At 48.3% G+C, this 26,861-nt stretch overlaps 1 protein-coding gene across 5 annotated transcripts in view; it reads right to left on the reverse strand.

Annotated features, from left to right (window-relative positions):
• The window catches only part of Ptpn3 (protein tyrosine phosphatase non-receptor type 3), a 113,905-nt gene that overhangs the window by 74,372 nt on the left and 12,672 nt on the right, over positions 1 to 26,861 (reverse strand). For all 5 annotated transcript variants that reach the window (XM_038347034.2, XM_038347037.2, XM_038347039.2 and 2 more), the window contains exon 2: positions 2,351 to 2,505. In XM_038347034.2, the coding sequence (XP_038202962.1) occupies positions 2,351 to 2,505 (155 nt within the window). The remainder of the gene's footprint in view (positions 1 to 2,350; positions 2,506 to 26,861) is intronic.

A 26,861-nucleotide genomic window follows, 5' to 3' on the forward strand; every position in this document is an offset into this window, starting at 1 on the left:
AACATCTGCCTTGCCACTGAGATCCAGGAACTGGGAGGCGCCATGCCCATCAAACTCACATTAGCCACTGAGAACTGAGAGATGCCATGCCCGGCAGTCCCACACTATCACCCAGTATCACCTGACAATCTGACTCGCACCAGTGCAACGCCAAAGCCCCGTGTTCTCGCCTCTCTCACCTCTGAACTGCAGAATCCAAACATTCAGGTATCAATTCTGCTCAATTCTCCTCCTTCCCCAAAGAATTAAAATAGAATCAAAGCCAGGCGTGGTGGCACACATCTTTAGTCCCAGCACCTGAGAGGTAGAGGCAGGTAGATTTCTATGTGTTTGAGCCCAGTCTGGTCTACACATCGACCAGACCTGCAGGGCACAGATATACAGTGAGACCATATCTCATAAAAAAGTAGGGGAAGGGAGGACAAACCTACAGAGAGGACAAACCAGAGCAGCCAGCAGGTCCTATTGGTTCCATCTTCCAGGTGCCTCCTTCCAGTCATGCCCACAACACTGCTCTGTCCACCATCAGAACCTGTCTCGGGGACTGCGACTACAGTCTCCCAATCAACTCCATCCCTGGCTGCTGAGGACCGAGTGACTCTTAAGTCAGGCCATGTCAGGTCTCTATCCACAGCTCTCTACACTGCCCAGTGTAGAAGCCAGCGTGCCCAGCTTCCAGTTGGCCTCCCATCCCCAACCCTTCTTGATATCTCTGACCTCACTTTCCTCTGGCTCTCCTCCCGTGGGGCTCATGCTGTTCCAGATGTGCCAGCCTTCGGCCATGTGGGTCCCAGGCTTGGCCGCAAGCACCTTTACTCACTGAGCTATCTTGTCCTTCTCCTTCTAGACCTTTCTTGAGATGATAAATAACACATCCCATCCTCAGAAGAACCAAGCATGGCCTTAGAGACAGCCGAAGAACCGAGTAGGGCAGTGGGGAGGAAGGCAGGGAAACAGATCTCCGCTAATCACCGCCGCTGTTGGCTGGCACCTGTGGGCTGCTGAGGACTTCTCACGCCCACGGTATGGAGAGCTGCCCTGGTCCTGGTTTGGAAGAACTGAAAACTGCCTTCTTCCCGCACCAAGAACACTAACAGTAGAAAGAAGAGAGAGAGAGGTCTTATGACTGGGTAGAAGATGAAGGGTGTTGGTGCAAGCCTTTGATCCTAGGCAGACGCAGACAGATCTCTGATTTCTAGGCCAGCCTAGTCTACAGAGTGAGCTTAGGCCAACCAGACTTTGACAGCTAGTCCCTGTCAAAGGGGAAGAAGGTGGGGTAGTGGAGCAGCAGCAACCACAGTAGGGGTCTGTTAGTTTTCACTATGGTTTAAGTGCTATGGACTTTTCTGGTCAATCCCCCCCCCCCATTGTGTTTGTTTGTTTTAAGACACGGTGTCATGTAGCCCAGGCTGGCCTCAAACTTTTGCTCCTCCTAAGTTCACCTCCCAGGTGCGGAATCATAGGCATTTACTACCATATCCAGCCCATCTCCTCTATTACCTTTCCTTTATTTGCATATTCTTTTATCGAGAGAGACAGGGTTTCCCTGTGTAACAGTTCTAGCTGTCCTGGAACTAGCTCTTGTAGACCAGGCTGGCCTCGAACTCACAGGGATTCACTTGCCTCTGTCTCCCGAGGGCTGGGATTAAAGGCGTGCGCCACCACCGCCCGGCCTCTCTGCATATTCTTTAAAAGATGGGGCACAGGTGACTTGGGGCCGACCTTGATGCTGTGAGGCCTGAGAGACACCGAGAAGTCCTGGACATAGGTGGTATGTGGAGCGTGGGCGTGCAGCCGGCTGAGGCAGCTGCTGCTCTTGCCTCTCGCAGCTGCGTACGTGAAGACCTGAGATCAAGGGCTCTGCGCAGGAGCCGGGCAGGAGTGCTGCCGTCCATGAGGCTGATCATCTCACAGGGCACAGCTGCGTGCCCAGCCCTGGGCCAGGACACCGGCCCTGTCCTCAAGGGGTTCACAGTTTAGTAGGAGACTTATAACCTAGTGATTCTTACTATTTTTAAAATTGCAGAGTCACGTGGGCTCGATACAGAGTATAGTCATCCAAGGGCCAGCTCTGCGGGGGGGGGGGGGGGGGGGAGGAGGTGGAGCCATCAGACAGGTCAACCAACATTGGAAGATACCAGGAGATTGGCATCCCTCAGAAGAATCGAAAAGGTGAGACGGGGGCAAAGGTGGCAAGGCTATGCCCAGCCCAGGCTCACCCTCTGAGATCCTTCACTTTTCAGTCCTTCGCGTGTTCATTTTGTAAGCCAAGAACTTAAAACTACTCAAGAGGATTTCCTCAAACCCCCCTCCCTCCCCACCCCACCCCCAAAAAAAGTGGAGCACTTACGTTAACTTTAAAGGTCTGTACCAAGCCATCTAAAAACCGTATACTACAGATGACCTCGGATCGAGTTTTCTCTTTGGGTAATTCGGAGGTTCGTATATTATTAATTCTTCCACCCAACGCACGTAACCGGGAGGTCATAACGACCGCGGAGTAACCTGTAATAGAAGACGCCTGTCAGTGCTTTCAAAGGCAAAAGATCAAGTCCCACACAGCTCCTCACCTGGGCCAGTTTGGGTGCCCAGAGCATCAGCTGCAGAACCTGCAGGGAGGAAAACAGGGTAACAAGCCATCTTTGCATCTCACGGTCGACCTGGGGGGTCGAACGACCCCTGCACAGGGGTCACCTAGGGCCATCAGAAGACACAGATATTTACATTATGGATTCATAACAGTAGCGGTTATAAAATTACAGTTGTGAAGTAACAGTGAAAATAATTTTATGGCTGGGGGGGGGGGGAGTCACCACAACATGAGGAACTGTATTAAAGGATCACAGCATGAGGAAGGTGGAGAACCATGATTGAGTAAAACCCGTTCTCAACGACGTTAGGTCAACGAAACACACGGCTCATTCATCTGTCCTATCATCGCCAAGGCCTGTGCTTCCTAATTTCCCAGAGTGCAATTCTTACCTTAGGTAATTTGTAATTTCCACAAAACTAAGTATGAAATAAATATAATGTAAAGCATGAAAAATCTGGTTAATAAATTATATTAAGAACTTCTACTTTGTAAAAGAAATGTCTTTAAAGGTGGGAAGGCTTAGCAGTTAAGAGCACTGACTGCTCTTCCAAAGGACCTGAGTTGGATTCCCAGGACTCGCATGGCGGTTCACAACTGCCTAGAACCACAGTCCCAGGGGATCCAGTGTTCTCTTCTGGCCTCCACAGGCACTGCATACAGAAGGTACACTTACAGACACGCAGGCAAACATTCGCATACATAAAATAAATACAACATCGTCTTAAAAATCAGTATAGTTAAAAAAATATTTATGTTGACGAATATTTTGCATGCCTATATCTGTACCCCACATACACACTTGGTACCCTCAGAGGTCAGAAGAGAACACTGGTCGATCCTTTGGACCTGGAGTTACAGATAGTTGTGAGCCATCCTGTGGGTGCTGGGAATCAAACCTGGGTCCTCTGCAAGGGCAAGAAGTGCTCTAAACCACTGATCCATCTCTTCGGCCCCAAGACGTCGACTTAAAAGAGAACATTTTATTCAGAAGACCAAAAAAGGAGTCCCCACAGCGGCAGGGTATATCTGCAACAGATCTACAAAGACTTAAGTATTCCTTTAGCTCCACAAGATGAAACAATGCAGCAGACAACGGGGAGAGGGGCTGGAGAGCTGGCTCAGCAGTTGGCAGCTCGTACAGCTACTGTAGAGACTGACGTTCTATTCCCAGCACCCACTTCCGGCAGCTTAGAACTGCTAGTTAACTCCAGCAGGCCCATTGCCCTGCCCTCTTCAGGCTTCTGAAGGAACTGCACACACCTATACTCAGAAAACACGTGCATAACCGTAATTGAAGAAATTTAAAGACTTTTTTTTTTTTTTTTTTTTTTTGGTTTTTCGAGACAGGGTTTCTCTGTGGCTTTGGAGCCTGTCCTGGAACTAGCTCTTGTAGACCAGGCTGGTCTCGAACTCACAGAGATCCGCCTGCCTCTGCCTCCCGAGTGCTGGGATTAAAGGCGTGCGCCACCACCGCCCGGCAAGACTTTCTTTTTTTAAAAAAATAAAAAGGAGAAAAGAACGGTAGTACTTAGACAATTGACTGTCAAATAAATACAAAGTAAAGCCACAATCAAAGTTCCCCACATGTCCACTGCAGGACTATGACTTAAGACAGACACCATGGTGGAAGGTGTCCACCTTTTCCAACTTTTGCTAGCTGCGGCAAAGAACATAAACGAACACAACTACTTTTGGAAACTGTTGGGCAGTCTCTCCACCAAGCTGAACACACAAATGTTCCGTGGCATAAAAAAATCACATTTCTAGGTATGTGCCTAATAGAAAACAACAACAAAAATACATTGTGGTCACAAAAATGTATATACAAGGCTCTTCATCATATGACCAAATGGGAAGAGACCTAAGCTACCATCAGCTGTAGGGTGGATAAGTTGTAGCATGTTCAGACCAGCACCCTTGCACAGCAAAGGGCGGGCATGCATCCCTGCTGAAGACAACACAAGACTTTTTTTTTTTCCTATAAAAGAAGCCAGACTCAACATCTTACCTACAGCACAGTCCCATATACAAAAAGTTAAAAACGGGCATTAATCAGTGCTGGTAGCAGATAAAGCAGTGGCAACCTCTGGATGGTGTCCAGAATGCTTTTGTATGTTACTGTGTGTGCATGCGAGTGTGCACGCACACGTACCTGAAAGTGGAAGCCAGAGAGCAATAGCAGTCGATGCTCCATGACTTCCTTAATCCCTCTCCACTTTGTCACATGTTAAACGCATGTGTATGTTTGTGTATGTTTGTGTGTGTGTGCGCGCGCACGTGCCTGTGCATGCATGTGCCACAGTGAGTATGTGGAGACCAGAGGACAGCTTACAGGAGCCAGTCCTCTCCATCTACTTCATGGGTCCCAGGGAATGAACTCAGGCTTGAGGGCAGACACCTTTACCAGCTGTGCTGTCTCACCAACACCGGCCCTCTATCTTTATTCTAGCTTTTAATTAATTAATTAATTTTGAGACAGGTCTCTCACTGAAGCCAGAGATCACTCATGTGGCCAGGCCAGCTGGCCCAGCGGCCCACCGTCCTCCTGTCTGCCTCCCTGCTGCTGGGATTACGGATGTGCATTGCTGCGCTCAGCTCTCAATATAGGTGCAAGGGAGTCCAGACTCTGGCCCTCACACTTGTATGGCAAGTATTTACCAGCCGAGCATTCTCCCCAGGCCCTTGAGATGCTTTTAAGAAGGAAGCGACAGGCTGGACTTGGTGGCACAAGCTGTTAATCCCACTACTTGGGAGGCAAAGGCAGGTGGATCTCTATGAGTTTGAAGCCAGCCTGATCCACAAAGTGAGTTCCAGGGCAAACAGAACTATTAGAATAGAGACTTTTTCTCAAAACAAACAAACAAGCAACCCCTCCCCCAAAAAAAAACCTAAAAGGAGGAAGTAGGGGGAGTATCACAGGGCAATTTAAAATCTGACCACTGTGTTTTGGAAGAGTAAGGAAACTGGTTCTGCCAACTGCTCCATGATGGGATGGTAGGATAAAAAGGCTGACGAGAATTGAAACTGAGCACATGGCCACAGCCTCCCCGCGGGTGTGCTGAGTCTCTGGACCGCCACAGAGAACACAGGAAGCACAATTCATCATGGAAGGGAGAAGATGAGATTAACTGACTAAGTGGAAGAGCAAGTGCAGAAGGAAGCTTTAGAGCACACGTGGCCCTCCCTGCTTCAGCCGGGCTTCCTGCTTTCCCCCTCACTCCGAACAAGTCCCGCCCCTTCAGGGCCGCCAGTCTCCCAGCTGGTTACACAGGGTGTCCTGGATGCTCTCCACCGTTCTCACTGACAGGCTGCACTTAGAACTCACGGTGTGTGTTGCTAGCTGCGTTTCCCACTACACACCAAGCTCCAGGAGACTAGGAATAAGGTCTGCTTTTGTTCGCTGTACCAATGACACCCAGCTCTGACAGGCAATCCATTAAGTCCTTGAGTAAACCAATAAATGCCCAGAAGAATTAAACAGAAAGTGAAGTCATAAAAGCTGGGGGGGGGGGAAGAAACGTTAGAAAGTGACAGGCAAGCTCAGGCTGACAGAGCAGCACAGGCAGGACAGAAAGATGGTGTGAGTGTGGCTGGAGGGGAGATATCCAGCGCTCCTCCCACTGCAATCTGAGGAGATGGAGCAGGACTGGACCAAAATGCAGTGGTTCTGAGTGGGGTCTGAGTATCTGTGTGAATCTTAGTCTTCCAAGTGATGCTCGAGTTAGTCATTAGCCATTCGGGGTCTGTCTGCTCGTGGGGAACAAGGCTTAGACACCCAGAAAGACAGCACCAAATGTCAGGGCAGGGCCAAAGGTAAAGACCCAGGCGGTGAGAAGACAGACGTGTGTTACTCTGCAGCGAGAGACCAGAGGGCGGAGCAGACCAGAGACTGAAAATTAAGCTTCTGGGACAGCAGGAACCACAGACTGGATATAGGAAGAGGACAGAAGCGGTGCACTGGGTCCCTAACATAGACTTAAGGAGTTCTAGGTAAAAGTTCTAGCTTTTAAAAGTAGCTATCTAGGACAGGAAATCTCAAACATTAATGAAAAAATTCCTGGGACCGGCAGTGAGAAAACACACACACACACACACACTCACACTCACACTCAATCACAGAAAATTCCACCCACCCACCACCTCCTCCATGCCCTTTTCAATAAAAATGTCACCAGAATCAGGGATGCATTTTCTGAGTAATACAAAAAGTTATCAGAAGACAACAAACATGTCCCCGACTGTGTTATCCCACACGCAACGGAAAATGTCAACTCCGCTGCTTGCTTCTTGTTGAAGAATCTCAGGTGAATTGTGCTTTTTGGAAGCTACAATACCATCATTATGAAGTACAGTATTAACAGGCAGCGCCCCTTAGAGCTTCTTGAGGCAACTTCTGAAAATGAGGCTTTCATTGGTTCTGCCTCCCACGGGGATACGGGGCCTTTGGGAGTCCCTCAAAGGGCAGACTGGGAGCTGAGGTTCAGACAGCAGCTTTTCACATGGCTGGCCTTAGAACATAGCCAGAGCAGATAGTTTCACACAGACCCTGGACATAAAACCAACAGGGACTTCAAGGAGGAACCCGGGAATGAAAACAACATGAGTTGATGAGCCAACCACAGGCAGAGTTCAGATAGCCATTCCCTAGGCCAGCCTGGGAATCCCAGCACTGGAAACTGAACCATGGTTGACGATGCTTCCCAGCATGGTCACAGAACATACTCAGAGAGACTTTTCCCTTCTCCCTGATTGTCACACGAAGGCCTTGGAGTCTAAGAACGGTGACATTTATGAGAACCGCAGAATGTTCTTCCTGTGATTGTCCCCAGAGCAAACCCTGATAAGAGCTTGCCCGCTGCTAAACTACACATTATCAAGCCAGGAGGTGTTTCCAGATTGTCTTGAAATTGTATCTTAAACAGTCTGCTTGGACAATGGATGCTGAGTAATTGCCCTGTTTCCTGTACCGCAGCAATTGGGGAACTCAGGGTTTCTATGGCTTCCTTTATAAGCCTCTTAATTCTAAACAAAGCCAAAACCCAAACAGGAACACACTGGCCTCAGTAACCACAGACCATCACAGCTGCAGGTGCGAGCACCGGCATCATGGGAGCCAAGCCTATTTGCACAGGATTCCAAATCAACGAGCTACAGCTTGGGGAGAGCTGGAACCCTCCGTAGATTCTACTGTGATTCAGATCGTAATCAAAGATGAGATTCGGAAAACATTTATAGAAAAAGCATGCTCTCGTGATGCACACAGCTGGGGCTCGGTAAATCCTGCAAACTTAGAGATGGAATATTACAGAAGGTGCCTCACACACACCAGACATCCAATAAAAGGCATTGTGTATTTATGTTTATTTATTACCGTGGAGATGGGATCTCAGGCAGCCAAGGCTAGCCTCCAATTTACTACATAGCTGAGGTCGGGCATGCCCAAGTGCTAGGATTACAGGTCTGTGCCACCATGCCAGGATACAAGGCTAAGTTTCGGATGTGAACAGGTGCTGGACTATAGAGTCCAGATTTTGTAGGGCTATCTTGATGTCAACTGTCTTAGACAGAGAGAGGTTTCCTTTCTCGAATGTTATTCCTTTTAAAGCAATTCACTGGGTGTTCAAAGCCAGTCACTGCTACAGATGTTAAATACCTCTAAGGGGGAAAAAAGGAAATTAGACCTTTAGCTGAAGAATGTGTTTCAAGGCCTAGGGATGTAGCTCAGTTGGTAGAGTGCCTGCCTCGCATCCATGGGGCCCTGGGTTCCATCCACAGTACTGTATAAACCAGGCAACACCCACAGGCAATCCGGCACCTTAGGCAGAGGTAGAGGCTTAAGGTCACGAGACTTTCAGAAAAACATAAACAAGTAAGCAAATATTGATTTAACGAAGACAGGGTCTTAGGTCTTTTAGGCCTAGAAGTTGTTATGTGGTCAAGGATAGCCTTGAAAGTCTTGGTGCTCCTACGTCCACTAGCCAGATGCCAGGACTAGGCATGCCGCACCACACCCTGATCTTTTTAAAGAAAAGAACCGGGCATGAGTTTTCTGTGTCAGAAAACCATGGGTGGGCCTTGCTTCTAGAACCAAGCCAGGTAAGCACATGCAGGCTGACCTTGGCAATACTACCATCTAGTGGCCACCAGGAGGAAGCACTCTCCTCCAACCCTGAGACTTAGGGGCGACGCAGGTGTCAGCTCTGATCCTGTTTGCCAGGCAGCTCGGCTGCTTCTTCCTAATCCTTCTTCCCCATCGGGCTAAGGAACGCGTTCTTCCCCTCTCTTTCATTTTTTTTAATTTTCTTTTCTAATTTTGAGCATCAACAGATGACCAATCCACTGGAGAGGGAGCTGTCTAGCACAGAAAAGAACACAACGTACCATCAGCCACCTGAGGCAATGACTCACCAAATCACCAGCATTTCTTTCTCAATTATCAATATTTAATAGATGGGAGCGAGATGCTTTATTTGGTATCAGTATTGCCTTTTCTTTTTGCTGGGAACACACAGAAGTTGGGGTGCATTTTGTACTAATTTAGTCCTGGCGTAGGGTGGGGTATAGAGGGGGAGTCAACCCTGTCCTTAACAATCACATCACACGTGCGCTGCGTCCACCTGACCCATGATGTCCCCAGGCCCTGTTTTGAGATCAGGCTAAGTAAAGTGTCCCTTAAATCCTAAAGGAAGTGGGCATGCCTTCCTACCTATAAAACTTTACAGCGGTGGAGAGCTGATTCTGGGGATGAGGCACTGCCCATCTGGTGTGAGGACTGGAGTTAGGGAGTCTGGATCCCAGCGCCCAAATAATGTGGCCACCTGTAACCTCCGTGCTCAGGAGGCGGAGGAAATGGGAGGCCCCTGGGCAGGGCAACTGGCTATCTGAACTAGCAGAATCCATGAGCTCCGAGTTGAGCAAGAGAGGGTATTCAGTACATCAATGGAGCTTGACGGTGGAAGACATCTGCTACCAAGCTCTGGCCTCTGTGGGCACCTGTGCTCACACGGATACAGTCACACATAATTAAAAAATGTAAGAGGCAGCCGGGCGGTGGTGGCGCACGCCTTTAATCCCAGCACTCAGGAGGCAGAGGCAGGCGGATCTCTGTGAGTTCGAGACCAGCCTGGTCTACAAAAAAAGCTAACTCCAGGACAGGCTCTAAAAGCTGCAGAGAAACCCTGTCTTGAAAAAAACCAAAAAAAAAAAAAAAAAAAATGTAAGAGGCAAGCAGGTGTGATGGTGTACCCCTCAATCCCAGCACTCCTAAAGCAGAGGTGGGTCTGAGATGCGCAGTCTCGTGCACACGCCCACACATGCATATACACAGCACCCAGGGCTTGCTCTCAGCACATGCTATGGGTTGGATTATCACTTTACTCCTAAACTCTTCAGCACAGGTCTCCCAAGATCATGGACATTTATCTCCTAAGCACAGTGAAATGACCTCACTCAAGGAGACAAACGCAGAACAAGCGTTTATGTTACAGCTCATAGTCAAGTTTTACAAATTAGTCTGGACCTGTCTTCCTTTCCTCCTGCCTTGGGATGCAATCTGAAACCATACCTTATTCACTGTGACAGAGAAGCAAACTTCTAACAAACACCCCTTTCCCCAGACAATGATACAGGCAACCGAGAGCCACACCCTGGAACACTGTCAACCACAATCTCCAGGATTTCTTCTGGTTTTGCCCATCTATGCCTATCATCAGGGTCTTGGGGGCCAGAGTACTATGTCAGCTTCCGAGGCTACGTTACAGTTATTTCCCAGAGCTACATAAAAAGCAGCTATCCCATCACCCAGGGTGGGAGAGGTGCTTCCTAAAGCATTGCTGATGCAGATTTCTCCAGGCTGTATGTCAGGGCTGGGATTAGCACAGATGTCCAAACAAATAAGGAAAGTTCAAAAAGTGCTCTGACACCTGCTGTCCTGGCTTCTGCCCTCAAAGTAGCAGGCGTTGTCCTGACCCCAAATTCTTATCAATCTGGAACACCTGAGAATAAAGACGGGCACACTCGCACACAGGGCATCCCTCTCCCAAGCACATGCAAGAGACAGCTAGCGTTTTCCTAAAAAAGGAGAGAGGGGGGGGGTGCCTACGTGGAGTGTGATTTATTAGGCTTGCCAAATGTTTTGAAGTTCAATTCAGCCCAAGTGAATTAAAAATCAGTGGTTTTCGTTCTCGCTTGTGAAATGCCCACATACGTAGGAAAACACATCCATCACCATGGCTTTGGCTGATCAATTTTAATTATGTGCTGGTAACCAAATTATGAAGCGGCACACGGAATCTAACCTTTTTTTCTCACGGCTGTGATTTTTGTAAACGGATCAATACTATCCACTCTCATTTTACTTTTCTGGCTTTCTTAATTTCTTAAATACAATGCATAACAATACAAAGGTTAATATACTAATTTACTATTAACTTCAGTTTTCAATATACACAGTCAGTATTGAACGCCTACTAAACCAGGGGTGGGGAGATGGCTCAGTGTGTAAATTGTTTAGGGTTTGAATATGATTCCCAAGCACCTATGTATATGCTGGGTAGGCATGGATAACCCCAGCATTCGGTAGGCAGAGATGGGAGACCATGAGAGGAAGCTGTCTTCCTCTGCCTCAAAGAATAAGACGGGGAGAGTGATTGAGGAAGGCTCCCAGCATCAACCCTGGGCCTCCAAAGGCACACACACCCACACCACATGTAACACACACACACACACACACACACTGTAGGACTCAGCCATGACAAGCTCCATAGAGGCCTGAGTCTCAGTAGTTTACCCTGAGGCAATACCTGGCTCTGAGAAAGACCACAAATAGCGACTACCCAGGCACCACCCAGGAACAGACCCTCCAGAGGAAATTCCTAACATTCCAACCCTGCTAGATAGGATCACCTGCCAGCACACACCCATTGATTTTCACCAGGACACCCCTAGACAAATGTCAGCCAATCAGGAGTCCTAAACTTTAGAAATCCCTCACCCCACATCCTGCTAATGTAACTTCTCTGGGTTTTGCCTTTAAATAATGCCCTCTAAGGGGGGGGTGGGTACCTCCTCTTGCCGAAACTGCGCCAGTTGCTTTGAGGTCCCTGCCAACTTGTACTGTGCACACAGTAAACCTTGCTTTTGCATTTCAGTGAGTCGGTCTCCCTGGTGGTCTTCTGGGGTCCCCACGGACTTGGCACAGCACACACTACATGTAATGTAAACACATACCCATACCACACGTAACACATACACATACCTACACCATACATAACACACACAACATGTAAGACACATACCCACACCGCATATAACACACACATGTAACACATACCCACACGCATGCACATATGTCACAGGCACACACACACACACCACATGTAACAAACACATCTAAGTTAGAAAAACAAGTTTCTTCTTTAAAAAGGCATTTTTGCCATGTGTGGTGGAGCGAATCTTCAGTCCCAGCACTCGGGAGGCAGAGGCAGGTGGATCTCTGTGAGTTCGAGACCAGCCTGGTCTACAGAGTGAGTTCCAGGACAGCTAGGACTACACAGGGAAACCCTGTCTCAAAACAAACAAACAAACAAAAAACAAACACAAGCAAGGCATTTTCACATTTATTGCTAAATTGTTAAAGTCGGTAAACAACTTCTCTTAAGCTTATATACAAAAAAAAAACTTTTAAAATAGTTTTAAAGCTTAAAACCTGCTAACCAATGGTAATCACAATGATGTGAAAACAAAATGTTAAAAAAAAAAAAAAAAGACCGGGTAGGCATTTGCAAAAGGATTTAATACCTTTCGTTCATAGGAAGCGCATCAGCCCTGACTTCACACAACTCTGTCCCTAGATCTTTAACTGGTTGGTGGGGCTGAGGGTGGGTGGGTGGCTCCCAAAGAAGCCCCACCATCACCAAAGCTGTTAAGGAATAATTTGTCCGATAAGTTCAATTCGAACCAAGACCTGTAATTAGCACCCTTGTTCTCAGACGACTTCAAAATGCCAAATAGTTTTCTTATTCTAGAGCCCAGGGTTTATTTATAGGTTTTATTTATAGTCTGGACACCATGACACTTAACAAAGCTAACAAAATAAAAAAAGTTAGCCTGGACATTGGGAGGTTAAGAAGTGGCTTCAGCGCCTCTGAGTGCAGTATAAAAAGCAGGCTTCTGGAGCTGCAGGCGGTGCAGAGGTTGCCTATAAACTTTATAGTATAAAGGGAAACAGGTTCCCAGCCCTGTAGGCCTCAGCAACCTTAACACAGATTTGCCTGGGGCAAGAGGAAACCAGGCCCAGCCTGAGAGCATGGCCACTCTGAGTAGCTAAGGGAAGCCCTTTAGAGGACAAAGGCAGCCAAAAGTCCCCAGGTCCAGGCCTCCCTCAGGTGACTCTTCTCCCCGGCTGACAATACCTGTTGGAAATACCGTTGAAAATGAGAATTTTTTTATTAGTTATGTTAATGTTTGGGAAGATATTATCATGCGGAAACCACACCTCACAGGACCCACCTCCCCTCTCAGGACTGTTTCCGGGAAGACACACGGTGTGGGCGGTGCAGGGCCCATGCACTCACCCAACAGGCACAGGTGAACTTGCCCTGTTCTCTACCACCTCAGTGAATCCAGAAGCCAAAAACCTGCCTGCTGGGACAAATAGGTCAAACACAAGGTCCAGAGATGGATGGCTTTGACCAGGTCATGCTGTGGGAAGAGACTCTTCTAGAACTTACTTAAATTTGGGCCAGGGTGTCTCCCAACAGCCTCCAAGTAATCCCCAAATTCCAGTCTTATACTCGATTATTTTATTTTTGTCATACCCCCCACCCCACCTTCCCTACTCCCCCTAACGCTGGCCCCCCCCCACCTGAAGATCTTGTTTATAATTACTTTTGGCTTCCTTTGTTATTTCTTTGGCAAAGGAGTTCGGACCATTTACTCACTCAGTATTCATTTACTCGGCCCCAGGCCAAGCCAGGAAGTGGCAAGGGAGTGGGGGAAGGCAGAGGTGCTGGGAGCCTAGCTTCCATAGGATAAGAAGCCTAGGGGACCGCTACAGAGCTGGGGGCCTTCCAGGCTGATGGGACCAGCTCACCGCAGTTTCCAGGCCCAGGGTAAGACGCCCCAGCCGCAGGACCACACCGAAAGGTCAGGAGGGGAAGTTCAGAGAGGTTTTAGGAGCTCTGGGGCCTCTCTTGCCTGAGGGATAACTGCGATTTTAGCGAAAGTTCAAGGAAGATTAGGTGAGGTTTCTTTAGAGGCTTTTACACAAAAGAGGAATCTGGATCTGGTGAGAGGTTTAGCACCAGGCAGTCGGAAGGTGGGAACTCCAGCTTAGCCGCTTCCTAGTGAGAAGGAGCCTCGGAATTGCTTACGTTTTTTTCTAAGACTCACTTTCCTCATCCAGAAAAAGGCTGATTTCCCTCCCTCCCCGGACTGTTTTGAGCCTTTCAGAGAACACGTTTGCAAATTAGCCACTTTCTTTGTTTTTGTTTTTAATATTGTTTTTGGAGATGGGGTTTCTCTTGGTAACAGCTTAGGATGTTCTGGAACTCTCTTTGTAGACCAGGCTGGCCTCGAACTCATGGAGGTCGGCCTGCCTTTGCCTTCCGAGCGCAGATTAAAGGAGTGCACCACCATTGCCTGGCTGTACTGATTCTTTTTAACCCAATGGTTAAATAGGTGAAATATATAGGTTTCAGGGCCTGGGAGATGGCTTAGTGAGTGTGAGAACGTGGGTTCTGGGTTCAAAGCCGGGGTCTAAGCTGGCCACCCTCTGCGTAGACTCCCAGAGCTCCTGTGGCAAAATGTGAGGCAGAGAGAGGAGAATTCCCAGAGGCTCACAGGCAGTTAACCTGGTATACAAAATATGGTATACAAAAGTGAAATACAGAAGAAAGACCCTGATCTCAATCATGGGAGAATGCAAGTACCAACAGCCATGTTTAAATCCTCTGATGTTTACAAACAGGCTATGGCCCTCGTACACACAGGCACCCTCAAACACACAGTACACTTATAGGAACAATAAAAGAAAGACAAGGACACAGATTTCTGCTCAACAGAAGAAAAAGCTTAAAGAAAAAGGCTGCATAATATACATAGTTACCAAAATCATTTGATAACCCAGAAATTCAAGTTTTGGTAAAAGGAAGTGTCAAAAACATGCTTAAGCAAGTTTGTATGTATTAGTATAATCATATTAGTATAACTTATAGAAAAAGAAATCCACTTGTCCATAATTAAGTACTAGATGAATGTAAACTCACACAACCGAAAGCTGTCTTCACACACAAAAAAAAAGGCTGCATAAACAAGGGAGATAGATACTGAGCTACTCATTCGAAGGGTGGGGGAACTCTGAAAAAACCTAGTGGAATGTGGGCGGTTCTTAGTTGACCAACGCCCATCACTAGAGGTAACTAGTGGAGGAACTCGATGACACCCGTGTTGAGAAGGATACTAGAGAGTGTGATAAATGAGCTTTAGGCTTCGGGGACCAAAATTCTATCACGACTTCTGTTTTGAAAGTGCCCAGGGTATGTTTCTATTTATGGAAGCCATTCCCAACTTCTCAAACTTACATAGATTTCCACGGAAATCATTCTAAATGGATGCCCCATTCTTGGAAGTTTTAAACGGTCCATCAGATCATGAGCTGGGGGGGGAGGGGCAAAGCAGTGTGAAGACACAGCAAGGTGTTATGTAAGGCTTAAAAACTGGCAAAGAAGTGTGCTCGGTTCTTAGCACTTTCTCCCTAAAATTAAGTGACCATCCTCTTTTCATCTTGCCTGTGGATAGTTCCACCAAGCTCGGAACAGACTGGAAAAAACAGGATGGAATAAATTTACTCTACAGGAACATGAATCAAGTTGCATAAACTTTACAAAAATACTGTGTTAATATTTGCCCTCAGTCGTGGCCACACCTACTTGGGTGTCAGCCTCTGATATTTCTGTCTTGGGCTCCAGCCCCCGCCCCTTTACAGCCAAAAGCAGCAGAAGCCTCCACTAAAGAAAACAGCTAAAGTCACTTGAAAAGGTTTGAGATGTGCTAATCACGGTGAGTCCCAGCCAAGAGGCTGGAATCTCACAGTGGACTGTCCTGCCAGCCTCTACCCCTGCCAACAAGCCTGAAGCCAGGGACAGCCTGGCCAGGAAAAAAACAATCCTCACAACCGTCGTGCAGAGCCTTCCCCAAGCTTTTATCTCAAGGCAACACAGAAAAATGCTCCCAGCCTTACCCTTGCTCCCACACCCACTTTCCGGCATCCTTCCATTTTGATTATTCAGCTGAAGAGGCTTTTCTTCAGCTACCTTTTCTCTCATGGGTTTCCTAGGCAGGAGCCCTGAGAGGCTCATTCCAGCCCTGAAGCCCTCTGCCTGGAAGGCCTCAATCCCACAGGCCATCTCGGCCTGGACTAGGTAGGCACTGTAACCATGCCAGCTGCCAGTGCCTCTAGAAACAGAGATAAAGATGTACTTTCATGGCGCCTCTTCAGCTTCCTGGGGTTTTGTCTCTTGGTAAAACGAGAGCAGAAGACTAATAAAACTCTTTAAGACTTAAAACAGCCGGGCGGTGGTGGCACACACCTTTAATCTCAGCACTAGGGAGGCAGAGGCAGATTGATCTCTGTGAGTTCAAGGCCAGACTGGTCCAAAGAGCAAGTTTCAGGACGGTGGGGGCAAGGGAACTTAAAACAGAGTCAGCATGCAAAATGTCAGTATTTGGGACTAAGTTGAAAGAAATGCATATGAACATTCAAACATCATGTTCTAGAAACTAAGTGTGTAAAAAATTGAAGAAATGTATAACTGTCCCTAGTACTAATAAAAGCTGATGTTTAAACTCTTAAGAAAAAAATATATGTGTGTATGTATGTTTATGTGTGTGTGTGTATACATATATACACACACACACATGTATTATATATGGCATTGCTGCATTTATTTAGACTGAGCCCCAACATGTGTTGAAGGCCAGGAGTGCTTGGTGACTTGAATAAAGCCCATTTTAGGGGGAGTATCTCCGAATGCCTAGGCTCCGCCATTGGCAGACAGACTAACAGACTCTGAACAAACTGACTTCCTAGGTCTCAGCTGTTAACATTCCCTGGGAGCAGCGGGTTTCAAGCAGGGCAGCCCTCTCACCTCATTCCTATGTCCCTAGGCTCTGACATCGCGGCTTTGGTCGGCACTGCTCCATTAGACAGGTCAGTAGCTTAGACTCAGAGAAGCATGCCCAGTCAACTCCAGCAGTAATGTCGGTTCTACATTACACACTTGGCAGCTCCGAGTCTCCTGACCCGTGACACTGGGCGGGAGGTGAATTACAGGTGATTCACTGCAGGTAAAGCAGGGCCCCACACTTCATCATGCTGTCTCTGTAATTTACTGGCTACAGGGCCATTCTTATCCCGGTGAGATAATCTCCATGAGCACTCCCCCGGGCTCACAAGTAGGCGAATTTCCTCCTATCAAGGAAATGGCCCAGAAAAGCTGCCTTTCTCCCCAATTAATTCTGCAACATTAGAAACTCGGGGAATGATATTGGCTGTGTATTACCCGTGTTCCTCTACTGTAAGGTGACACAATGCTTTGAACAGGTGCCCCAGAAAACGTAAAGAAACAACATCCAAAGGAGGACAGTCCCTTTTCTGTGAAGGTCACGGCCATTTCAGCCCCTCTCCAAATTGAGAAACAGCAAACAATGTCCTCCTCAGTTTGGTAAAAGGTATGTGTCGGAAAGCATTGTGTGCCAATCAAGGCCAGCAGAACAGAAGCCTTCCCAGGGTTAATTATTAGCTTCCCAAGAGCAGGAGGGAGCCAACAAGTGCCTGAGACCAGACCCTGGATTTGACCTTGGGCCCCTCCTAGTCTACACTCCAGGGAGGTCTTCATGGTAGCCAGGACTCTGTAAACTAGAACTCAGCCAGACCCTAGCCCTTTACACTTGCCGGCACATCTAATGATCCCAAACGGAGGATCTAATAAAAACAGTCATTGGAGACTATTAGCTAGGGGACACCCTGGTACGGCAGGGACACAGGATATAACCTAACCTCAGAATCTAAAACACGAATGGGGAGGTGCTCAGGCCCAGCAGAATCTCCCTGGATGTGCCCAAGCAAGGTGGTTCTGAGCGTCGGGTGATAGTTGACCCTGGAGGAGAAGAGAATGCACAGGTGACATCCAAGGACCCGCTCTGGGGAGCATACCTAAAGCAAAGCAACAAGCCAACCTGCAGGGTGACTTTGTTTGAACTGTGTACATCTGTTTCAGGACATCATAACATCTGCGCTCTACCCCAGGCCCGTTCCGCATCATCACTGGCTTCAAGCACGTCGCGGAGCTCCCGTCTTCTGGTTTTACAGTATTCCAAGCGGGTGTGCATGCCTGCAACTGGACGTTCAACGGGCTCTTCATCAGTGTAGCTCAAGTCTCAAAAGGACACACAGAAAACGCAGAGAAGGAAGGAGCAGGCGACCAGGACAGGCACTAACTTCCTGGCTGCAGGGCCCAGAAGAGGTGTGTTTTCTGGTAAAACCTCGAAAGCTGTGTGTGCGTGAGCTTCCAGGAAGAGGCTAGACCAATGCTCAAGCAAAACCCCAGCAAGACCAATGAACAGGCTATGGAGGACAAACTGGAGCGTGTGTGTGTGTGTGTGTGTGTGTGTGTGTGTGTGTGTGTGTGTGTGGTGGGAATCACCCAAGCTGTTTTCTGACTTTTTCTTACCAGACAGAGCGGTCTTTACTCTGAACTAGATGGGCACAGGGAGCCATCCTGAATGCCTCTCACAGTCAGTGAGACACAAGGGAAATCCAGACCAGAGACAGGACTGGGTTCAGCCCCTGAAGTGAGTGAGCCTGTGTGTCTCTGAGGTACCCTCATGACACAGTACACCCCGGGGCTCCTGACAGAACCAAGCTTTCCCCGGACACTTCGACCTTATTTCTAAATTGTGCTCCTAAAACTATGTAGGATATCTAGAATTGGCTATTTTACTTCTTTTAAGTACAATTTTATATTCATACGCAATATTGTGCAATCATCACTGCTATCTATTTCTAGAATATTCCATTATTCCAAACAGAAACTCTGTACCTGTTAAGCAATAGGCCTCTACCCAACTCCAAGCAAGCTATCTCCCTTCTGCCTATTTTTGATTTTTCATATAAGCGTGTCCTAGTTTGCTTCCTATTGTGATAAAAAAAAAAACCCACCATGGCCAAAGTCAACCTGGAGAGGAAAGCATTCATTAGTTCATGGGTTATAGGCGCAAGGCAGGATCTGAAGCAGAGACCGTGGAGGAATGCCCTAATTCCTGCCTTGTTCTTCACGTCTTGTTCAGCCCACTTTTTACACACCCCAGAACACCTGCCTGGGGTGCTATCTCCCAAAGTGGGCTGGGTCCTATTTCTTCAGGGAGCAGTCAAGAAGACGCCCCACTGACTGGCTTCTAGGCCAATCTGATGGAGGCATTTTTCTCCACTCAGGAGCCTCTTCCATTTGATTTTAGCTTGTGTCAAGTTGACAAAACAAAACAAAACAAACAAAAAACCAAAAAAAAAAAAAAAACCTAATGAGGATGAAGTGGAATCATGAAGCATCTCCTTTGGAGTCTGCCTTGCCATTCCTTGGCATATCCTCTATGTTAAGAATGTGTCACAACCCTTTTCCTTCTCATTACCACTTAACATTCAGTTCCTTTAGCTCAGCGCATTTTCCCACAGGCATTTAGTCATCCAAGCTTTCTCCAGTTGTGCCTAAAGACGCAATCAACTTCAGTGTGCAAGAATCCATTTGGAACTGGGCATGGTGGCACACGCCTTTAATCGCAGCACTGGGTAGGCAGAGGCAGGTGGATCTCTGAATTCGAGGGCAGCCTGGTCTGTAGCATGAGTTCCAGGACAGCCGGGGCTACACGAAGACATCCTGTCTCAGAACAGCAACAACAAATGTGTTTGTCTGGATGCTTGTTCAGTGCCTTAGGACAGACTGCCAGGTCATGTGGGAGTTCCATATCTACCTTTTTCAAGATGTGCTGGCTACTTTTATGTCAACTTGACACAAGTTAGAGTCATCAGAAAGGAGGGAACCTCAAATAAGAGAATGTCTTCGTAAGATCAGACTGTAGGCAAACCTGTAGGGCATTTTCTTAATCAGTGATTGATGGAGGAGGGCCCAGCCCATTGAGGATGGATGCCATCCCTGGGCTGGTGGTCCTGGGTTCTATAATAAAGCAAGCTGACAAGGCATGATGAGCAAGTCAGTAAGCAGCACCCCTCGGTGGCCTCTGCATCAGCTCTCCCCTCCCTTTTCTCCTAGTTATGCCCATTCTCCTAGGTCTACAGAAGTATCTCATGGCGTGGGTTCTCCCAGCCATAATGACTAACGACAGTGAGTGTGCCCTTTCATGCATGCTTACTGGCCATCCACCTTTAAGAGAGATGTCCGTTCAAGTCCTCCACCCTTTATTGCGATGAACTTGTCAAGATTAGAGCTGGTAAATTTTAGGACACTTTTTAAGGATTTGTTCTTAAACACAGTGTGTGTGAGTTTGTGCTTATGATCGTAGTGTCCGCAGAAACCAAAGAGGGTCTGGCAGGCCCTGGAGCTGGAGTCTCGGGTGTTAGGAGCTGCTCGTAACGTGGGCACTGTGAGCAGAACTCGGCTCCTCTGGAAGAGCAGCACTGACCGCTGAGCCATCTCTCCAGCCCCTAATTTTAGGTATAATTTCCTAATGTTAAACTTTTATGGGTTTATGATTCTAAAGCACTTTCTCCTGTCCTATAGACTACCATCACTTATGTGATGCCCCAAAACTTTAGCTTTGATGGATCTCAATGTACTACTTTATCCTTTGTGGTTTGGGCTTCTGGTACCATATGCCAGGAGCCCACAGCTACATCCAAAGCAATAAAGAGTGATCTCTATGGCTTTCTCTAAGAGGTTTTGGGGGCTTTAGGTTTTATACTTAGGTGATCAAACATATTTTGAGTTAATTTTTTTAGATAGGGTATGAAGCGGAATTAACACATGAAGACTGATCTGGGTTTGCAAAAGATGAGCCCCATGGCTCAGGCAACCAGCCCAGCCCCCAGCCTCCAATCAATAGTGCACTCTGGGTAAAGCACTATGAGTAGGAAAACCATCCCGGAGCGTGTAAGCCCCGTGTAAACCCCTTCCTGAACCTGATGTCCTTGACTGCCACCCACAGCTGTCAGAGGGCTGCTTACTTCCCCACAAGGAAGTTAAATCTGATCAACTAAACAGATTAAAGACTAAATGTGTACAAACAACCCCCGGTGTTTACACACACCCACTGGCTGTTCTAAAACGACACAGTATCACCCCTAAGTAATGACAGGATGGAGGGTCCCAGCCTTGGGAAGCTCAGCACATCTTTACCAGCTTCCTGTCTTGGGTCCCAGTGAGGAACTCGGGCCCTTCCCACTTGGACTCCCAGGGCCTTACCCAAGAGCAAACAGTCTGGGCCCCAGGTGTTCACCCACATAGATATGCGAGAAAGATCTATGCCATTGTTCTCAAGGGGTGGGAACCCGCTTCAAAGGATTGGGGGTGGGGCCCCCTTTCCAGATCTCCCTTAGCGATTCAAGGGCCTTGCATTATCTGGCTGTAGCCACTTCCGTCCACCTGATACGCCATGCTCACTCTGCTTAGACACAGCTCCCCTGACTTCCCGCTTGCACCAAGCTTATTCCACATCTCAGGGGTTCATGCTTGCTGTTCCCTCTCCTTGTGACATCCTTCAGATTTTCACCTGTCTCTCTCCCTCCCCTCATGTGTCTGCTCAAATTCATCTCATCGATAGCCTTCCATATCACTTCTTATGTCCAGAGCCCAACTTTATTTTTCTCCTTAGCACATGAGTAAGTGAACGAAAGCGGATGAAAGAGAGGATGGCATCCTCAAGGCTATATAGTTCCACCACTTGATTCCCTACGCGCGGGTGTGACCGCACAGGCTGTCTGGGACCCCTGACTTGTGACAAGGACAGGGAGGGCAGAACACGACACGTAATCCAACACTCCTCCATCCGTCAGTCAAGCTCAAGATGTTGGTGGCAACTGGCTTAGCCACAGGAGATGGAATCTCTACCCGTAATAGATGTTTGCAAGACGCACGTGTGAATGAGTAAGCGGCCACCTCACCCACACAGGGCTTGTGCCCACACTGTGAACAGGACTGTCAGCCCGAACATACTCCAAGGGAGCCAGAAGGAGGTTACAGAAAATGCTTCCCGGGAACCTACTGCCTGCCGGGAAACATTCAGAGGTGGGAAAGGTTGTGGCTGTGAAATTCTTCCTCATGGCCACATCTACCACACTGAAAATTAAAAATGAAAAGGTCAACTGCCAACTTGCCAACTTTGGGGACCACTTAAGAGTGGTCCTAAGCCGGGCGGTGGTGGCGCACGCCTTTAATCCCAGCACTCGGGAGGCAGAGGCAGGCGGATCTCTGAGTTCGAGGCCAGCCTGGTCTACAAGAGCTAGTTCCAGGACAGGCTCTAGAAACTACAGGGAAACCCTGTCTCGAAAAACCAAAAAAAAAAAAAAAAGAGTGGTCCCAAACTTACATAAATACAAGTGCCATGAAAATGTCACAGTATGAATCATGCGCCGGGCGGTGGCGGCATGCCTTTAATCCCAGCACTTGGGAGGCAGAGGCAGGTTGATCTCTGTGAGTTCGAGGACAGCCTGGTCTACAAGTGCTAGTTCCAGGACAGGCTCCAAAGAAACCCTGTGTCTAAAAACCGGCCTGACTAGCTCCCTCTTCCAGGGATGGCTCTGGCCCTAGGTTCCGCCCCACAGTCCTTCAGGACCTGAAGTGAGCCGGCTTCCACACCTCCTGCAGCAGCTCTCTCCAGAGCTGGCACATCGGAAGCCAGACCCCCTCCTGCATCCGGACCCTCTGCTTGGCCCTCATCCTCTGGGTGGTCCAGCCCTGGCTCCTTGGAGGCCTCTAGTATATTCTATCCCTGCTGCTTTCTCTGGAGGGCCTGCTGACTTCACACCCCAGCATCTCCCAGGCTCAGTTCTGGGTTCTCAGGTAGCCTGCTGATCTCAGCCCCGTAGATAGGTCCTTCCCACCTGAGCTCGGCTGGTGCCCTGCCCTACATACAATGCCTCGGGCATGAATGAGGCCCTCCTCTGTCTAAATTGTAGGGTGGGGGCAGGTGCTTAGGGAAGTGAGGACTGGGCTATGTCAGGCCCAGCTAATCTAAGGGCCCTGCTAAGGGCAGGTGTGGCGAGCCTGGTGCTGAGGAGGGAGGAGTGTGGCGGTGTGGTGAATGCTGACAGGGAGGGGACAGTGCCACTGGCTCCTGGGCTGTCCTCCAGAGATGCCCACAGCTCCGTGGGACAGGAAGCAGCACTTTCTAAGGGAAACTGAACTGTGAGGTGACCCTGAGGAACACATGTCAACCAACAACATCAAGACACCCCACGCGACCTCCAAAGCTCTCTCCTGAACTGATGCATTATGACTTACAGTTGCCCTGCAATGAGCCCGTCATACCCCAGACCCAGGTCCGCCTGTCCCACTAAGGAGCTGAGTATAAGGCTGAGTGTTCAGTCCCTAGGGATGAATATGGCTTTCTATAGTCTCAGTTACCTAGAATTATGAGCCCTGAAAACAGAAAATGGAAAGTTCTAGAAGTAAACAATTCGTAAGGGTTGGCTGCTGCCATGTTATATACTAAAAGCTCTCAGTTCTTAACCTTTATACAACTCTTCAGTATTTTTCTTTAAGACAGGGTCTCACTTAGCCCAGGCAGGCTGGCCTCACACTGGCTATGTAGTTGACAGTGACCTAGAACTTCTGATCTTCTTGCCTCCACCTCCTGAGTGATGTGCCACCATCCTTGGTTTATTTATGCTGGATTCTTGGTGATGGAATCCAGGGCTTTGGACACGCCAGCTCACTTGACCAACTGAACATCCCACTCCCCAACCCTTACATAATTTTTATTTTATTTATTGTGAGACAGTGTCTCACTACGTAGCCCAGGCTGGCCTTGAATTCATAGATATTCACCTGCCTCTGCCTCCCAAGTCCCAGGATTAAAGGGATGTGCCACCACACCCAGCTAAATGTCTTTCTAATGCAGTGTGCAATGTAGTTTTCTAATTTAATTTTAGTTCTGAATCCCTTACTGTGCTTAATTTATAGGTTAGTAACCTAGGTATGAACAGTCGGGGAAAATCCACGGTATACTAGGGTTTACTACTGTGCACTCTCCAGTCCTCACTTCCATAAAGCAAGGTCTAAACTACTAGGTGTGGTCCCTAAGCAACAGTTCAGAACCAGAAGGCGCCTGTTGTTAGAGATGAAGACGTCTGAGTCCCACTCCAGGCCTGGCAGATCCAGAGAGGCTCTGCTATGAACTCGATGCCAGCTCCCTAGATCTTTAGTTCCCTCCTCTCTGTGGCCAGCTGCCATCTTTGGTAGCTGTCACCATCCATGCAAGGCGCTAAGGCTAGCCCCCACAGCCTGCAGCGAGCACAGACTGTACCTTCGCCACCCCGAAGGCTGCTAGCTCACACCAGAGACCAACATCCCACAACAAGCAGAAAGGGACAACCAGCGACGTCAGAGTAATCAATGCGTACCACTGCGCCATCAGGGATGTCATGTGACTTCATGAAGTGGGCGTGTCCCTGTCATTCCTCAAGTGCAGAACAGTAAACGGCTATTAAGGGCTCAGCTGGGGTCATGGAGGGTATGGGTAGGGTCTGCTGGGTAGGGTCTGCCAGCCCAGGCTCACAACGGACGCTCACACAGCACTGAACATCACACCCGAGCACAGCCTACTCTGCAGAGTGAAAGCTTGGCACTGAGAGAAGATGTGTGCATGTCAGTGGGGGCAATCACCTAGTTGTGACTTAGAAGAGAAGGGGGTTGTTCGGCAAGCAACCCCTCTAAGGCAAAACCCTTTAAGTGTTGGGAGCAGTGAACCCCCAGATCCTGAGTTTCTTGTAAACAACTTGTTTTCCCCTGATCTGAGTGCCTACAGCTGCTCTGAGCACGAGACCCCCAGGAGTTCCTGATGGCAGGAGAGTGGTTTCTGGTGGGTTTGGCTGGGGCATGGCTATCTCTATATAAGCTGCCCCTGAACACAATAAAGGGGGCATTCTTGGGGGCATTCTGGCATCAAGGAAGATCTGTATCTCTCTGTCTGTGAGTCACTGTGTGTTTCAATCTCCAGCCCCTTGCCCGCGGTTCACAAACTGTATGGCGGTGCATACAGTGCTGACGCCATGCGCTGCATTCAAGAACAAGGGTCAGGGGATCAGGAAGTCTGGGAAGCCCCTGTCTCTGCTATCCATCTCAATTCCTCACCCAACTCCAAGGCCCCTACTTGAAATTTAACCGCCCCCCCCAAAAGACTCAAATGCTGTCTCCCAGATGTACAGAGTCCCATCTGCTACCAGCTCAAACTTCTACAACCCTCAGCCTTCCAGAATCGCCACTCCAGAAAATGCCAGAACATCTGGCTCCCTGTCGCTGGCGTCTCAATTAGAAACTCATGAGGCTCAAAAAACAGGTCTAAAGGGTCCCTCAAAAGACCCAGTGTCAGGCCTCTCTCCCATGATTGACAGCATCTCCCTAGAACTGCACCCCTGCCAAGCAGTCTTCCACCTGGAATCCTGTTCCTATATTCATTCACCCCTCCCTAGGAGGCCCTGGGCACTTCTGTCCTCCCATCAATAGGCATAGAAGCCTATCTCCCTGACATGCTGGGTCCTGGGGCACAGCTGAGTAAGAGGGTACTTCTGTCCAGGAACCCCACAGGGGAATCCCCTTTCAAAGAGGCTCAACCCACAGACAGACCTTCCACACCTGAGGCCTATGGCTAAGAAAATAATGTCTTTGAGAATTTCTTTTAATATCACCCACGGCAAAGAATCTGCCTTCTTGATTACATCCACTTAGGATCAACCTTAATAAGGTGGAAAGGTTAAACTTACAGCACAAAATTTCAGGATCCTTGGCTCTAAAGCCACAGAGAAACCCTGTCTCGAAAAACCAAAAAAAAAAAAAAAAAAAAAAAAAAAAAAAAAAAATTTCAGGATCCTTGCAGGGGCTGGGGAAATGGCTCGGAGGTTAAAGCGTTTGTCCTGCGAGAGTGAGGACAGGAGTTTGGATCCCTAAAGTCATATAAAGAGCTCACAGGCATAGCAGTCACTTGCAACCCCAGCACTCAGGAAGCAGAGACAGGGATCAGGGATCCTCAGCACCAGCTCCCTCCCTCCATTGCTGTGATATACCACCACGACCAAGACCACTTATAAAAGAGAGCACTGGATTTGGCTCATGGTTTCAGAGGGCTAGAGCCCATGACGTGGGAACAAAGCAGCTGAACGTTCACAGCTTGATCCACAGCCACAGGTAGAGAGAAGGCACTGGAAATCATAGGAGCCTTTTGGAACCTCAAAACCTGCCCTAATGACACACCTCTTCAACAAGGCCACATCTTTTCACCCTTCACAAACGGTGCCACCAGGTGGGGACCAAGCATTTAAATATGTGAGCCTGTGGGGGCCATTCTCATTCAAGCCACCACTGCAGACTAGCCCTAAATGGTACCCTCAGGGCTCAATACGCCCCTATCTCGATTAATAAAGTGGTCAGTGACTGAGGAAGACACATCAACTTCAGGCCTCCACAATCATGCTTATGCATGCACATACAAACACACATAAAGCCCTATACAAACATACATGCACAGCCACACACGAACTCTTACAGACTAATAGCCTGAAAATAGGACTCCTTATAAAACAGGTGCATCCTGGGGTCCACCTGTGCCACTGTTGGTGGTGTGTAGGCCACACCTCAGCATCTTCCGGGAACTTCAGGAAACAAAGAACATAGAACTCAGTTAAGACCGAGGGAATGGGCATCCCCATTAAAACATGGAAGCTGGGGAAGCCTGGCTTGGAGTCATGGTTTGAGGTGCTGGGAAAAGATGGCAGAAGGCAGGAAGAGATGTCACCAGCTCATACACAGTCTGCAGAGAATGGGATTGACCCATATGCTTTTTTGTGGGGAAATACTTTCCAGGGGACAACAGTAAGGAGGAGTCTGAGGGTACAGCAGAGGGGGCTGTCGGCAAAGAAAGAAACAAATGGAAGGTGTTGGGGGAAACCTGGTTTGAGAAAGGAGTAGAGGGGTGGTGTAGAGGACGACGTGATAGGGCAAGATCTGTCTATGTCTAGGGCAGGTGACTTTAAAGTTCTTTTTTT

This window comes from Arvicola amphibius, chromosome 11 (genome assembly GCF_903992535.2).
Source record: "Arvicola amphibius chromosome 11, mArvAmp1.2, whole genome shotgun sequence".
NCBI classification, from domain to species: domain Eukaryota; kingdom Metazoa; phylum Chordata; class Mammalia; order Rodentia; family Cricetidae; genus Arvicola; species Arvicola amphibius.